This window comes from Arvicanthis niloticus, chromosome 27 (genome assembly GCF_011762505.2).
Source record: "Arvicanthis niloticus isolate mArvNil1 chromosome 27, mArvNil1.pat.X, whole genome shotgun sequence".
NCBI lineage: Eukaryota > Metazoa > Chordata > Mammalia > Rodentia > Muridae > Arvicanthis > Arvicanthis niloticus.
The window spans coordinates 9,989,291-10,006,418 of record NC_133435.1 but is presented as its reverse complement, the minus strand read 5'-3'; the positions used below and the strand labels follow the sequence as shown (position 1 = coordinate 10,006,418).

The 17,128-nt window shown below is 46.0% G+C and overlaps 1 protein-coding gene across 1 annotated transcript in view; it reads left to right on the top strand.

Annotated features, from left to right (window-relative positions):
- The first annotated feature begins 863 nt into the window (after positions 1–863).
- Positions 864–17,128, top strand: part of Tmem123 (transmembrane protein 123) — a 30,340-nt gene continuing 14,075 nt past the window's right edge. Inside the window, exons 1-2 of the mRNA XM_076926128.1 lie at positions 864–1,083; positions 5,064–5,120. Of these exons, the coding sequence (XP_076782243.1) occupies positions 993–1,083; positions 5,064–5,120 (148 nt within the window). The 5' untranslated portion in view covers positions 864–992. The remainder of the gene's footprint in view (positions 1,084–5,063; positions 5,121–17,128) is intronic.

Below are 17,128 nucleotides of genomic sequence, written 5' to 3'. Positions count from 1 at the left end.
TGTGTACTAGCCACATAATTTTAGAGTATTGAGTGGAATCAAAATACAGTCTTTGGGAACATTGGATTTAGGGCTTACGAGGAATTTTGCAAAAAAAAAAAAAAGAAAGAAAGAAAAAAAGAAAAGAAAAGAAAGAAGAAAGAAAGAAAGAAAGAAAGAAAGAAAGAAAGAAAGAAAGAAAGAAAGAAAGACAACTAGACTACAACAGGCTGTTTTTGAGCCGGGTCAGCAAACTCTAGAAGAGAGGGACCTAGGTTATAGATGCTAAATTTCCAACTGGTCTGCAAACCGCACCGCCCACTCTACAAGTTTTTCCACAGTTGTAGAAATAAGGAGGCACAAATGGAGTACGAAGATCATGATGGTTACTTTGAAACTTAAGTTTGAGTCCGACCTCCCTATACACTCCTCTGAGAAGCTGCCTCTGCAATCATCCAGCCTGTGACTCCCTCTTACTTGGCGTCGCATGCGCGCCAATCCCCACTCGAAAATTTTCTATTTAAAGCCTGTCTTCAGGACGTCCTGATAGACGATTCTCCCTCAAATGGCTGAGATAGAACCGCAGTGGTCATTGCACTTAGTTTGGACCAAGCCACGCTCAAAAGCCACGCCCTCATCCGCCTCCGAGAGCCCCGCCTCTTATCGGCTCCCCCGCACTGTTCACAGAACCACGCCCCTCCCTTCCGAGGCCTCGCCCCTTGCCCCGCCTCTGTAAGCCACTCCCTCTTTCAGCTCTCAAAGCCACCCCCATCTTGGTTCGGCAGCTCTTCCTTGCCCCGCCTCCTTGGGCCACGCCCCTCCTGACTTTGTGGACCACGCCCCGGCCCCGCCCCAGGCCGCCTGGCCCTATCCCTATTTGGTCACTGGGGGACCGGCGGCGGCGGCTGCGGGGGAGCGGTACGGGGCGGAAGGGGACGCGGAGCGGTCGCGTGCACGGAGGGCAGCTCTGGGCGCCGAGCGGTTGCTGCGGGCGCTCAGGGCCCCTGGAAACAATGGCGGTGTGCGCGCGGGCCGCGCTGCTGCTGTGCGCGCTGCAGGTGCTGGCTCTGCCAGGGACCGCCGTGGACAGGACGGACGCTCAGGGTAAGTCAGCAGGCGGAGAGGAGGCGCTCTGCGGCGGCCTGCTTCTCCACGTCCGGGGGTCCGCGTGGAATGTTCCACGCGTCTGCGGTAGACTCCGTGGGCGAGGGGGAAACTGAGATTGGGGCTGGGGTCCCACTTGCCCACGGGCCACCTGCGGAGCGAGGCTCTGGCTCTCCCCTGCTTGTGGGCAGCAGGCCGGCGTGGTGCACAGAACTTGTTGAGTTTCCTTGGCATAGCCCTTTGGGCCGAAGACTCAAGTTGTTCCTCAGCTTTTCCCTGGAGTTCTGTGGCTGGTAGCAAGACCTGAGATTGAAATATGTCCGCTGACTGCTGCAGACACAGGTCTGGTTGTCTAACTGTCTACCCACACAACTTCCTCCTGAAGGTACCCAGACACTTCCAAGTTGTATTCCAGGGCCAGTTCGGCTGGGTGGGAACCTTGTTCCCCTGCTCAGGTGAGGCTTGTGCCAGGACCGTGGCTACTGCTGCTGTGGTCCGAAGCCTAAGACGTCAACATTAAGGTCATAACAAGATGATGTTGACAGCCTTCTGTGTTGGGGATTTTGTTTCTGGGGATTTTGTTTCTCTTCGAAACCTTGACCTTTTGGGCACTTTGAGAAGAACTCTTGAGTTTGTGAAAATTCTATTGTCCCTTGTTACCTACTAGAGTCCAGTCACTGGGGAAACAGTAAACTAGGATAAGAAACTTTAAATGACCAAAGGCTTTGTGATTTTCAGTTCAGTCCATCTCTTGTGCTTTTCAGTCTTATCTATGGAGAGATAACCAGTTTACTTAAGCAGATGATTTGGGCCCAACTCCTGCTTTCACTGGAATAATCCAGGTGAATTAAACAACCCTATTTCTGTTTGTTGTGCTGAATTGCACTGTTCGTTTTGTTGATCTCTTGTAACCCTGCAGCCCAAGCTGGCTTTGAACTCCCTATGTGGCTGAAGATAACCTTGAACTTCTGATATTCCTAACTCTACTTTGGGGATTACAGGGCTCCTTCACCTCTATTGGTTATGTTTTGTGTTTGCTCTTTTGACTTGTACCTGTTGACAAACTGGAATTGCAGACCTATTTCTGAGATCAGTTAAGGAAAGAATGGACAGTATAATTATTTTCAGACTCTGTCTTAGAGCAAATATTATACTGTTTATGGGAGGAGACCTTTATCCTACCCAGCCGCTTGCCTTGTGTGTACAAGTACATCTGATTATTTTTTTCTCACGAGTTACTGAGTGAAGTGGAATACTCTTTCCTATCTTTTGCTGTCAGAACACACTTTTGTTGCTGCTGCCCTACTTTCTCACTATGCTCTGTTTAGGAGTGTCTCACTAGAGAGGTTGGTGCTATTTGGAAAACCTAAAATGCTCTGATGCCCCGATTTCATGAAGTAATAGAACCAATTAATTCAGTTCTATAGAGATTCCTTCAAACTGTGCTAAAAGAAGGTGTTGTTAAGGGAGTTTCAGGACCAGGCCTCTGGCTTATCTGAGCACTTCTTAAGGCCAGCCTGAGCTACATAAAGGAGAGAGTATCTCTAAAAATTTTGACAGGAAAAAAAAAAAAAAAAAAAAAAAAAAACCAAATAACTGTTGTAGTCTTTGTGTGCCTCATGCAATTAGCACAATTAGCAATATAATACCTGGTGATTTTTAAGTGTTCTGAAACATCGCTAATATTCCAGGTACATTTTCTGCTGATGTTCCCCACCACTATGCTAAAGTGAGGTTTGTAAGTCACCCTTAGAGACCTCACATACCATCTCCATTTTATAGCTGAGAAATTCATGAGCATAAAGCTAAATTATTTAAAGTAGAACAAGTAATACACGTCTGACCTCAGAGCAGAATCCAAACTCAACCATGTCATCACCAAACCACACCACATCAGCTGATACCAGCCTTACTGCTTTCATTCCACAATATTGTCCAGGGTGTTGTAGAAAAGAGGAAATAATGCCATTGAACTTCTGGCTTTTTAAAATGCTATTCTGCCTGGCATGGCGGCATACACCATTAATCTCAGCACTCCAGAGACAATGCACATTGGTCTCTGAGTTTCAGGCAAGCTTGGTCTACATACTGAGTACCAGGACAGCTAGGCTGTATAGAGAACCTCTGTCTCAAACACCATAATAATAAAATAAATTAATAAATAATAATAATGATTCCAGGTGTGCTGGCTAGGACCTTTGGTCCTAGCATTTGGGAGTCAGGCTGGGAGGCTGTTAGGGTTTTTTTAGTTTTTTTTTTTTTTGGAGGGGGGGGATGGCAAATGACAAATTCACTTTCAACAACCTTAAGGAAATGAAATAACTTTTATTAACTTGTAACTAAATGTGGAAATGTCTGTCCAAACATTCACATATTTTGCCCAGAAATGCTGTCTTGGAAGTGTCAGTAATTGAGGCTCCTGCGACAGTCCAGACATAGGTTGACCATACTATGGAGATGTGGGACCCATTGCTTGCTAATAGGTTGCACCTTGACACCAGTAGAGGGAGGAATCCCCATGACTTGGCTGAGAAAGGAGCACTGCTGATGTAACACCAGGAAGATGTGGGAGGAGGAACACAGAGCAGTTAATGGACCCGATCCACGTCCAGACTCACTGAAGAGTTGAATAGCTTTTGCTGGGCCTCAGTTCCTGTCACTGCAAAACAATGTTCCTGTCATAAAGTTCCCAGAAGGTGAAGATGAAGGAAACCTCCGTCCAGAAGCACTTAATATTGTTGGCCACAACTTGATACCTGCCAAGTACATCTGCATCGCTCAGAACCTTTCTGAGTTCTGTCTCACACTGGGTGATCGTCCCATCCACAGGAAGATAGATGAGAAATAGGTTTAACAGTCGCTAAATAGTTCACAGTTATTATTGCTGGCTTTTCTTTGAATTTTTAAAGGTTTCTTCGGTTTGTTTTGAGCGAGGGGGATTGTTGGGAGTGAGTTATGTCAGAAACATAAATAACACCTTTGTGCCTCTTTACACAGGGAGTGACTCAGAGTATGGCTCAGCCTGATACCAACAGGGTTGGTCCTGTGACGAGGGACACTTACTTGAGCTCCCTTCCCTTGTGGGTTGTAGTCCTTATACAGATTCCAAAATAAATCACTGAAAGATTGCACAGGATTCTCTTAATCCCCCTGACCTGCCAAAGTCTTAAAATACTAGCTTAGAAATTAGAAGTCGTATTGAGATTTTCACTGAAAAATGAGACTCCTACAGACCTCTCACCACCGAGTGACACTGGGGTGCTGGTGATTTTAAGGCCAGGAGTCACCCAGGAGTAAGGAGGACCTTTCCAGAGTGGTCCATACCTCCCAGAACAGAGCTGACATCACCTCTGCAGGCACCTCGACAAAGCTGCTGTCACCAGACAGTGGCACGTGCAGGTTGCTACGGAAGCTTGCTGTGTTCCATGTGAGAGATCTAACAGTGCAGCCGCAAACTCACTGACAGCCCCAGGATGTTTCATAGCAACAGTGGTACAAGCAGAACTTCCTGCGGTATTACCTTCCCTCCCCCATACCACTGCCATCCTCCGCCAGCCATGCCCATCTACAGCTGCAAGTTCCCCTCCCCGTCGTCTGCATACAGGCTCCAGGCTCAGAGACGGATAGTATCTGGGGCTAGGGAATGGGGTGTATGCATGGTAGATTCACTTAAATTAAATGGGCCTCTCATTTTCTTCAAGCTCACAGTTCCTTCTTCAAAATTAGAGACAGCCTGACTGTAAGCATGTCCAACGGACTGCTCAACAACCTGGCAGCTCTGCCACGTGGGCCTGAACTCTTCCACACCGTCTTTCCATGGTATAGCAACACTTCAAGTCCCTCACACAAAGACAGACAGTTGGCCTCAATATGTACACCCCTTGGAGCCCCAAACCTTTCATTGAAGTCCAGAGGGCTCCTGCTATGTCTCAAGCTAAATCTTCAGTATGCTTTAATAACGAATGCCTTTATTTTTGTAGGCTCTCCAAGTGGAAACCACTCTGTGCCTCTGCTGACCTCCAATGTTACCATGACAGGTAAATTTGAAAGGTTCAAGGTTTCCTTCCATCTGTCTATAGCCGTACTGGCCTGGGAAGTGTATTCAAGCTGATCCAACTTCAGCTTCAGCTGACGTTCCTTCCTCCCAGGTGACTGAAGCTTGTGTCAAATTGACAGAGAACAGTAACCAGTACAGGCCACGTCTCAAACAAAACAAAACATGCTGCCGTTGTAATACTGCAGGGAAGGGTTTCTCTTCTATTCCCGTGGCCCTCTGACAACGAGCAGTCCCTCTGCACTGTCCTGGCTGCCTCTGAGTGCAGCTCTTTCCCATCAGACTCCAACCTGCCACCTAGTGAAAGAATTAGACTCATAGTCAATTAGGGACAGATGAGCCCTTCTTAGGGCTGTGTACTCACTAGCTTGCAGGCTAGACTGCACTGTGGTGTGCACATTAACACTCCCAGCTTTTGTAACTGGGTTCTCTTTTTCGTTTCTGTTGCTGGCTTATCTGTGCCTTTCCCCCTTTATGGTTATAAAGGTAATTCTGGGTTCATGTGGAAATTTTGTAATGTATAGTCAATAGTTAGCACCATTACTTGAGGTATTTTGTTTGTATGTGTGTGTACACATGTTGTGTGGAGGTCAGAGGACACCTCATAGGAGTGAGTTCTCTCTGTCCACTTTGTGGATCCTGGGGATGGAACTCAGGCTGTTAGGATTAGCAGCGAGGCCCTTACCGTTTGAGCCATCTCGCCAGCCCAATAACAATGTTTTATATTTGGAAATTGCTAAAAGAATAGATTGTGAGGGCTCACCATAAAAAAATACAGATGTGGGGTAGGACATGACTTAGTCATTCCACAGATGGTGAAAATGCGTATACACGGTAAAAGTGTACTTTTAAAAGGACTCGGTTTTGGTTAGTTTTGGGTTTCTTTGGGGTTTTTTGTTTTGTGTGTTTCGGTTTTTCTTGTTGTTGTTGTCATGAGCACAGTATTTGAAACATGGGGACTACAGAACCTCATGACCTGTACTACACTCCTCCTGTATGTGGCCCATTGTCTTCCCCTCCTTTCTTTGTTTCTTTCCTTTGTTTCCTTGTTTCTCTCTTTCTCTTTCCTTCCTTCCTTTCTATTTTCTTTTTTTTAACAAGAGAAGGGAGGTAACTTTATCCAGAGAAAAACAATAATACAGCTCAGAGTGGGCTGCATAGTCAAGGTTAACAGTAGGCCACATGAACAAGAGAGCAATCACTCTGTGAGGCTTCTTCAGAGTTCAACAGGCAGAGATTGCTCACCAGGGGGATAAGCATGGGCACTGTTCTGTGGGTTTTTTTTTTTTTTTATCTTGTTATGTTTTTCTTTTTGTTGTTGTTGTTTTAAAAAAAATTTCATACAATACATTCTGATCACAGGTTCCCCTCCTCTAACTCTTACCAGATAATGTATTTTGAGTTTCCTTTCTACTTTGCCAAGAAAGGGAGAGAGGGGAGGAAGGAAAGGGAAAAAAGAAAATGAAAGAAAAAAACAAAAACAACTACTAATAAGGTGTGCCTCTGCTCTGAGACTGGCCTGGGGGCTCTAGGAACTGGTTTGGCTGCTTGCTGTCTCCACTAGCTTTTTGTGTCTACCCATGATATATATTTCATGTTGTTGATTGGCTAAAGGTGATATGCAGTCTCTCTCAGACTGTTTTTTCTCAGCTGAGCAGCACAGGGTAGGTGGGGTGGTTTATAAAGCCCCTGGCACGCAGCACCAAAAAAGCTAGAACTCAAATGGTTCTGTTCCTCCTTCTCCTCCTCCTTTTCTTTCTCCATTTTCTCCTCCTCTTCTTCTTCCTTCTCTTCCTCCTCCTCCTCCTCCTCCAGACCCCCTGCTCCTCTGTCTCAGGACCTTTGCCCAGACTGTTCTTGACACCTAAGGTCCTTTCCTGTCTCTGCCTTTGCCTGCCTGCTGTTCACCTGTCACACTGAGTGCTGAATGCTGAATGCTGAATGCCCAGGCTCCACTCCTCAGTGAACAGTCCTTGATTGTGTGTGTGTGTGTGTGTGTGTGTGTGTCCCAATGACTCACCAGTCTACAAGTACTAATGCTTCCTATCACTCTATAAGGAGTGCCTGAAGGGGCTGTGCTGATTTTAGTTACCATTGTATTCCAGGGCCCAGTGCAGGACTTGGCACACATTACTGTTCGAACAGTCAGCAAATAAGCAAATATTCTGTATGGAAGAAGGCAGATGTGTGTGGGCTGCTCCAGTCCTGGGTTCCAGGAGTCACCAGGGTGCAGTCAGCACAGGAGCACAGAGCTCTTGTGATCATGGGAGTCATCACAATTAGATTCTGTAGAAGCAACTTTGACTCTTGCTTCTTCCCCAGATCAGGCTGTGTCCTGCTGCATTCTGGGTAAGGCCTCCACAGGAGGATGCTGGCACCCAGCAGCTTTCCTGTCAGGATAACATCTCTGCTCCTTGTTTATCTGTGAGAGCATAGAAAAGGCTTGGTCCCAAGGACTTGCAGAAGTCACCCCTGGAGTTTGAAGTTGATTATGTTGATTGTATATAATTCAACAGAAGCTACAGAAAGACTCAAGGTGGGCAATCCCATGATTTGGTTGACATTTCAAAGAACAAGGTGCATGATTAGGAACCTGTTGACTGAATACAAATGGCTCTGAGCCCCTCCCAGTAGTGGGGAGCTGTAAACAGGTGCTCTGCTGAGGGATTGGGTGTAGCAGGTGGGAGCAAGGGCTGCAAGCTGGTGTTTTAAGCTCAGATGTTTTGTTATTCAGGTCAGTGACCCCGACACTTAACCCCCCCCCCCCCCACACACACACACACCACACACATTTGGAGATTATTTCAGAGGGAGAAGATGGAACACTGGGAGGTCACAACAGACCAGAGAGGCCCAACAGTCAGAGCTGTGTGAGCAAGGAGAAAGAACTGGAGTACAGAAGAGAGAGACTCCCTCTTGCTGTGCCTCCTTGTCTGTGAGAGGCAGAAGTGACAGGGGTGGTTACACATTGAAGATGGGCAGTTTAGAGTTCCCCACTGAAAAGGGTTCTGGTGGATCAAAGGCTCCTTGAATCCTGGAAAAGTATCTGGCAGTTGGCTTATCTAGCGCTTTTTAACTTCTAACAGACTTCACAACTTGCTGCAGTCTTTTTATTTATTTACATGTGGATGTGTCTGTGGGTGTGGGTCGGTGTCTGCTGATGTTTGTGTCTATGTGTCTGTGTGTCTGACACATGCCTGCCGTTACCATGGAAGCCAGAAGAGGTACAGGTGGTTGTGAGCTACTCTGTGCAGTTTAGGAAATTGAGTCCTCTAAAAGAGCAGTAAGCACTTGTCTTAGTCACTGTTCCATTGTTGTGAAGAGACACCATGTCCACAGCAACTCTTATAAACTAAAGTATTTAATTGGAGGCTTGTTTAGTCCATTATTATTAGAGCAAAGGGCGTGGCAGTAAGCAGGTGTGGCGCTCGAGAAGCTGAGAGCTACATACTGATCCAAAGGCAGAGATCCATGCTGAGCCAGGTGTAAGCTTTTTGAATCCTCTAAGCCCACCCCCAGTGACTCGCTTCCTCCAACAAAGCCACACCTCCTAGTCCTTCTTAAATAGTGCCACTCTCTCATGATTACGCTCAAATATATGAGCATTGGGGGCCATTTTTATTCAAACCACCAGAGCACTCTTGACTCTGGAACCTTCTCTCCAGCCTATATTGTGTTACCATCTTCATGTCTTGTGTCCTGTGTCTTCCCCGCTGCCCCCAGCAGTGGCTGAGGGACCATTTAGTATCTGCTTAGAACCAGCATGGCAGTATTAACTGGCAGAGATGTGAAAAAAGTACAATTGCTGGTATTTGGCAAGTGAGGGATGTTTCCTTCCCAGGTTTTAGAACATGTTACATGGTGGTAGCCTCTGCATACAAGCCTGTGTACAACAGAGCCGACACTGCACCGCAGAGGCATGGCTGCGTTAGCAGCAGCTGTACCATTACTATGATGAGAATCGTAATTTACTGGCTAACCTTGTTTGATAGTCTGTCCATTAGCCATCAAGAGAGAAAAGGAAACACTCTCCAGGAAAGTAAAACTTGGCTGAAGTTTCCAAACTGAAACATGAGATGTTACAGAGAGAATAGCACAGGGAATAGAATAGACTAATTCCAGTTAGGTCAGCTTAATACACGTGTTCTCGGCACCTGTTCCCGGATTAGCCATGAAATTTCATGAAGCATCAAAGCTAACCTTTGCAAAGTTAGCTCATCCCCATTAGTCTTTTCATGCCAGTGTAAAAAGAGAGAGAAAAGAAGAAAATGGATATGAGTTTGAATCATTTGTGCTTTGTTTCAAGCTAAACAGGAATTAAAACTTTGCCCTTTGTGAGACTCTTTGTGTGAAGGTGTGCACATTAATTTTTGTATACTTTATGGATATACGTGAAGGTTTTTCAAAACCATAACCCTAATGTCGTCTTTATTTCAAGTCATGTTTTAGATGGCTCTCCAGTCATTGCTCTTTGAATTATTTTTTATAAACACACTCTGAAAAAAAAATTGACATCCCTTTTACCCACCAAGCCATCCTCTCAGCACTTCTGTGTCTGCTCAGGCTCCAGGGCAACCACATGTGTCTTAGTACCCACCCACTTCCCCTCCATCCTATCTCAACAAGCACAGTATCCACAGTTAAAACATTAGTTTGTTTTTAATTATGTGTCTACATTCAAGTGCAGATGCCCATGGAGGCCAGAGGGAGCATTGGGTCCTTTCACGCTGGAGTTGTGGGTACTTGAGAGCCACCCCAGTAGGTGCTCTGAACCAAAGTGCAGTCTTCTGCAAGAGCAGTAACCATCGCTTGGGGTTTGGTTCCTTTTTTTTCTTTTTCCACAAGTTCTGTCCATTTTTTTATAATTGTGGTCTCTCGTGGTCTACCTTACTGTAGGCTGAAGGAGCTGTAGGTGCTCACCACCATGCCTGGCCTTGACACCAAATTCTTTAGATTCCTTTGTGTGTGTGTGTGTGTGTGTGTGTGTGTGTGTGTGTGTGAACAAGTGCTGCTTTGCTCTCGGTTTCTGACTTATGTCACATATTACAATGGTCCCCAGTCCAGTTGTGTTACAGGATGGTCAGTATCATTCTTCTTTGTCTGCACTGCGGTGTCTTTGTCCATCAGTGGGTGGACAGTGAGCCCATTTGTACTTCGTGGTGATCGTGAATAGCTGCAGTAAGTGGCCATGCAGATACTGGCTTTCTCTCCTCTGCATTGAGACCCAGGCACTACTGAGCTGCCTGACGCTGACCAGAAAATGCTAAAGTGGTGAACCAGTGTTGACGGTTTATCTCCACAAGACTTACTGATGTTTGCCTTGATATCTGGGAACGCCAATGTTGAGCACATGTATTCAGACCATTACGTCTTGCTGGACTGAACCTCCCAGCGTTGTGTAACGGTCATGTTTATTTGGACTGCTTTTGTTTTAACACGTATTTTATCTATGAGGCCACCCCCTCTTTAGGTTCTGTTTTCTCGGGATGTTGTCTTCCATCCTTTTACTTCCAGCTTACATGTGCCCAAACAGTTGAACTTTGTTTATTATAAAGACCATATATTTTGATATGCACTTGGGGTTCTGCCCAAATTTAGTCACTGTCTTTTAATTGGAGGATTTAATGCATTTGCATGCAAGGTTACTATCGCTGGGTAGAATCTGAGTCTAGCTGTGGTACAACCAGTTTTCTCGTTTTGTTGTATCTCCTCCTTGTACAGCCGTCGTGGCATAGTGACTAAGTGACTAGTTTGCTCTGGTTCCTTGTTTACTACTTTTAGGTTTTAACTGCTAGTCTTGATTCGTGTTTCTTTTTTTCCTTGAAGCTCGAAGGAAATAAGCCTTGATTATAATTAGCTGTTTCAAAAACAAATCCACTGATTTCCTTAGCACTTAGGGACAAGAATAGCTGTTCGCCGGTGTGCCAGTGGGAGGCGGTCACCAACGATCTTACTCAGCTGCCACCTTGCTGGGAAGAACACTTTTTTAAACATGCCACAGGCTCTCTTTATCGTCCCTTTCTAGTTTAAGAAAGGCTTTCAATGTTAGATAGCAACAACAACAACAACAACAAAAAAAAACCCACAGCACAATGTGGGGATTGTAAACTTCCCTCTTCATAGTATAGAGTCAGGGTGGTTCTTATAATTCCTTAACACAGTGGAAACTTAAGGTTGTAGGTTATTTAGTACCATTGTACAGCACTTGCTTAGTGTATACGAGGCCCAGAATTCTATACCTGGCACTGCAAATAAAATAAAACAGATAAGTACATAGGTGAATAAATAATTAAAACAATTATTGTGTATATCATAACGAACTCTTTAGTGTAGACTAGTTCAGTGAAGAAGTTGATTCTAGACTCATGTCTACTAGAGTTTGGGCTAGATTTCTCCTGAGAGCTCTTGTCTATTTGGATTTGTGCTCATCCTCCCCAGTGCTGGGATTATAGGCCTCTGCCTCCAGCTCCCCACCAATCCTGTAAAGGACCAGTTTTTAGAGACAGGAGGTCTTTGATATTAGGGGTTGTCTTAGTTAGGGTTTAATTACTGTGAAGAGACAGCATAACCTCAGCAATTCTTATAAAGGACAATATTTAATTGAAGCTGGCTAACAGTTTCAGAGGTTTGGCTCGTTATCATCATGGTGTGGAGTGCGGTGGCGTGCAGGCAGACGTAGTACAGGAGGAGCAGAGAGGTCTACATTTAGATCCACAGGCGGCAGGAAGAGACGTGAGCTGGCTGGAGCTTCTGAAACCTCAAAGCCCACCCCCAGTGACACACTTCCTCCAAGGTCACATCTACTCCAATAAGGCCACATCTCCTAATAGTGCTGCTACCTATGGACTGTGGGGTCTGTTTTTAATTCAGATCACCACATTCCACTGCCTGGCCCCCATAGGTTTGTGACCATATTATAATAGAGAAATGCATTCAGTCTAACTTCAAAAGCTTCCATTATCTATCAGTCTCAGCCCTGTTTAGAAGTCCAAAGTCTCTTTGAAGACTCTTGGCAGTGACTTAACTATAAAATCAAAATCAAGAAGCAAATCAGATACTTCCAACGTACAATGGCACAGGATACAGATTACCATTCCAAAAGGGAGCACTGTGAGGATACACTGGACCAGTGCAAGACTGAGAACCATCTGGGCAAACTCCAAACTCTCACCATGTGTGATCCCAAAGTGCTCCTCAGACCTCCAGCTCCTTTTAACTCTGGACTGCAGCACACGCCTTTCTCTTGGGCTGTTCCCATTCCTTACTAGCAGCTTCTCTCAGCAGGTATCCACAGATCTGCCACCTCAAGCATCTTGAGATCTCTAAGGCAATCCAGGCTTCACCTTTACAGCTTCGCATATAGCTTTTCTAGGCCTCCATGCAGTGTTGTGGTAAATCTCCAACCCAAGTAAGACCGGTGAAAGAAAACACAACTCAATAATTATAAATATAAGCTGCACACCTAGATTGGGCAGATTCACCACTACACTACTCTATTCCCCAGCTATGAGACCCTTATAACTTGCAGTTTTTCCAGGCCACGTGCTTCTTCTCCATTGTCCTTCCACCTCTTCCTCCTCCAACATCCTCTCTCTCCTCTCTCTCTCTCTCTCAATCTCTCTCTCTCTCTCTCTCTCTCTCTCTCTCTCTCTCTCTCTCTCTCTCTCTACCCCCAAACCTTTTTCCTCCACCTCCACTTCTACTGCCCAGTCACTGGCTCTAGCCTTTATTTTACAAATTAAGGTGGACAGAAGGTTCACAAGAAGTCACCTGTGTGCTGATTCACTCCTCCTCTGCAGCCCCTCCCAGGAAAGTGAACGTAGCATCAAAATGCAAGGCGGGGCAATCCACAACAATTCAGGGACACCCCTGACATGCCTAGCCTCAGTCGTTTTCCTTACTCATCTCGGGAGGTTCTATAACCCCTTTCTTTTATCCTGATTCTAAAGCCAGAACTCTGTAGCCAAAGCTGCCAAGTTCTGCTGCTGCTAAGGCTGGAACATGGCCCTCTCTTTCAAATACACCTTCTTCTGCTCTCTATTCCAATGCTTTCTTTCATTGCCTAAGCTTGGCTGTCCTGGAACTTGCTCTCTAGACCAGGCTGGCCTTAAACTCTGAAATCCATCTCCTGCCTCCCCAGCGCTGGGACTAAAGGTGTGCGCCACCACACCCAACCCTAAACTTTCCTTTAAATCCTTTTCACTGGTTGGATGCTTAGCTGGGTGGGGTCTTGTCCTGAGGTCCCTCCTTTTAGTCCCTTTAGCATCAGGTTTTTCTGTAAACTTTTCATCTATATTTTGTATTTTTCCTTGCCAAGGTTGTTCCTTTTCACTATAGATATGCATAAGACTGACCACTAATAACTATGCCACACAGTCAATGTTAGACTATTTTGAAACCACTTCTACTAAAACAGTGAATTCATTAGTCTTCACTTTAGCCTCAGGCAGATTTTTGGGAGAAGGCAGCCACATTTTTCACCAAATATAACAAACACAGTCTGTGGTTCACATACTAAAATTCCTTTCTGAAACCTCTTGAGCCAGGTCCCCACATTTCAAATCACCCCCAGCACCACTGTCTTCCATGCTTCTATAAGTATGGCCCATTAAGGCACACTTAAAAGCATTCAGTTGCTTTTCTAATCCAAAGTCCACATTCCAGCAACAAGAAGCATGGTCTGCCCTGTTCCAACAACATCCCAGTCCCTGGTACCAGCTTCCATCTTAGTGCTCTAGTGCTTTGAAGAGACACCATGACCACAGCATCTCTTATAAAGAAAAACATTTCATTGGGCTGGCTTACAGTTCAGAGGTCCATCATTGTCATGTTGGGAAACATGGTGGCAGGGTACTAGACATGTTGCTGGAGAGGTAGCTAAGAGTTCTACATCTGGATCTGCAGGCAGCAGGAAGAGACTGTGAGGATACTAGGTCTGGCTTGAGTTTCTGAAACCTTTAGAGCCCAGCCCCCAACTTCCTTTAACAAAGCCACATCTCCTGATAGTGCCATTCCCTATGGGCCTATGGGTATTGTTTTGTTTTCTTTTGTTTTTGTTTTTGTATTTTTAACAAACTCTCAATGATTCTATTTTACCAATGAAGATTCGGGAGCCAGATGTTGGATTACAGCTGGATTACAGCTACAGAAATCCTGTAATTCAGAGAGGCAGAGAAAACACCTGGCCTTCCTCCTCAGGTCTCATCCCAGAAGCAATGCCCCTCTCTCTTGCTGTCTCAAAAAAACCTCCTCCAAACCGTATGTCCCTCCCTTCTACTTCTGTGTGTCTCTATCTATCCTCCCGACTCCCCCCTACTCTCTATGGTTTTTAATAATAGTATATTCACTTCCTGTCAAGTGGGTCACTTGTTCTGCCTCTTGACCTTTGACTTTATTTAATCCTGTTTACAATATTCAAGAAGAAAACTCTTGAATTAAAGGTGTGTGCTAAGGTTGAGCCACACCACAACTAGAAACAGGTTTTTTCCAGTAAATAACACAATCTCAGGGTTCACAGTATGATCAAATACCCTATAACATATGGGGGCCATTTTTATTCAAACCACCACAAGGAGTCAGGGATCCAACCCAGGTGTTCTGCCCCTGAGCTTTGTCCCCAGACATCTTACTTTTAAAATATCTTATTATTTATGCTTTGGAAGTCTGCCAGTTAGCTGAAAAGACCGAGGCAAGGGGAAACCTTGGCTCAGCCAATGTCTGTGGACATTTGCTGGACTTTGACACTTGAAAGTTCCGGTAGTTGAAGTTGCTCATAGACTGTTGTATCCGTTCCTTTCAGTTGCTGTGATGCAGTGTCTCAGCAAATGCAGCTGAGGCAGAGAGGCTTTATTCTGGCTTGAATTTTAGGGTGGTGTAGAGCTACAGGAGCATGAAGCTGGTCCAGCAGTCAGGGCAGGCAGGTCCTATTTCATCTGCACACAGAAAGTAGAGGGGACAAGAAATGGGACAGAGCCTGGCCTAGTGACACACTTCCTTCATCCAGGCTCTGTCCTGAAGTGATACCAGCTGGGGGCCAAGTGTTCCAGAACAAAGGCCTGTGGGGGATGGTTCTCATTCCGGTCACTACCAGTGGAGGTGGTGGAGACCTACTGAGTAATGAGTGATGGGCATCCTGTGCTTGAGAGGGAGAGTAAATGAGTAGGTTCTGACCACGGGGAGGGAGTGCCTGGCTGACTGCTGGAAGGTGAGTGTTTGGGATTAATAAATCCCTTTGGATCTTGTAGCTCTTAGACAGTTACTCTCTGTTACTAGCTTTCCCCCCCTTGCTTCCCCCATGTGGTGAGGATGGAAGCCAGGCCTCACACTGCTAGGCAAGACCTCCACCCTGGAGTGGCACTTTACTGTGTAGTTAGAAGGAGGGAACTTACTGTACAGCCTTAGGGTCTGTTACTCTGTTTCCTTCTAGTACTGCTTCTTGAGGTTACAAAGGTTAGAGTTAGTACAGGTAAAATACTTGGAGCATCAGCTGGCACGTGTAGGTGTTCTGTACCTGTTAGCATCCTTGTTAGGATGGAGTCCATCGTGCAGGAATGAAGTCAAGGTTGGAGTTAGGGTACCAGTGCCATAGTCACTTAGAATCTTAAAGCTACAAACCGCCAGCTGCCTTATTGATATTTGCTGACAGTTCTGCTGTTGTTCTGGATATTCCTTGGTCAATGACACTCAACAGAGGTTCATTTTGTACCTCATGTATCCCAAATGGCATAGGCAATATGTCAGGTCCCAAGAGTCACAGAGACTTAACTAGACATAGATAAACCCTGCTAGGATGCCTCAGCTGAGGTGGAAGGTGGGAAGAACAAAAGCTGTAATAACAGACAGGTATAAACGTGGCGATAAAGATACAGGTTATCATCAGATCAGGGAGGAGAAAATACTGGGAGAAACATCTGGAACTGGGGCCCTTTTGAAGGTGAGGTGAAAACCTAGTGCAATGGAATCTACAAGACTAACCCTTGCAAAGATTCCTAGGAATGGGGATGGGGCTCTGAACCAGCTATCTTCTGTAACCAGCCAAGGTCTCAAGTGGAGGAATTAGAACACCAACCCAGCCACAAACCCTCTGTTTTACAGCTTGTCCTGCCTGCAGAGCGCTCCTAGCACCAGAGAGACTTCATCCAGCAACTGATGAGAGCAGATGCTCCGAGAGTCCTGGGAAGGATAGGGAGGAAGGATCAGAGGAAACAGTGGTCAGGGACACATCAAGAGAACACGGCCCACAGAATCAACTGACTGAGACTCATAAAAACTGACTGGGGATTTGTAGAAATCAAGGAGCCTGTAGGGGTCTATGGGTCCTTGTTCCGGAGGGTGTCCCACGACGATCTCTGGCCCTGCTGGGACAGGGTGCAAGAGGGGAGAGTCCGCTGCTGCCTCTGGCTAGCTAGCAGGCTAGCTAGCAGGGAGGAGAGCAGGTCTCTTCCCCAGTGTTACAGCTCTTGCTGGGCTGTTGAGGTGCCAGCTAGCTGGCGAAGAGGGAAGGGTCCAGAAAGCGCCTGGGAAAAGCAGATCTCTTCCCAAGTGTTACAGCTCTTGCAACAGAAACTCTCTGACAATGGGATGATTCTCACACACACTTTACTTCTGAGTAGGGCCAATATATACAGGATGTTAGGGTCTGGCCACAGATAACCCCTATTGGCTTGGTCTGAGAGCTTGGAGATGCCTCATCTGCATGTGGGAGAGCCTGAGGCACTATTCCTACGTGATTGGTGACCTTAGACCTCTCTGTGGGAGGAGCTGTGGGGGGCAGAGACTGAGTGAAAAGAGCCAGGAGCAATGCCTTCTTCCATCCCATGAGGGTCTGAGGTTCGAAGCCTGTGCTCGAACAGGTGCTCAGCTGCTTCTCATAGCCCACCGCCCCACAGGGGTCTGACCTAGGTCATCTGCATATATGTTAAGCCCGAGTAGCAGCTTGGTGTTCTTGTAGGAATCCTTACAGTTGGAAGCAGGGGCTGTCCCTGACTCTTG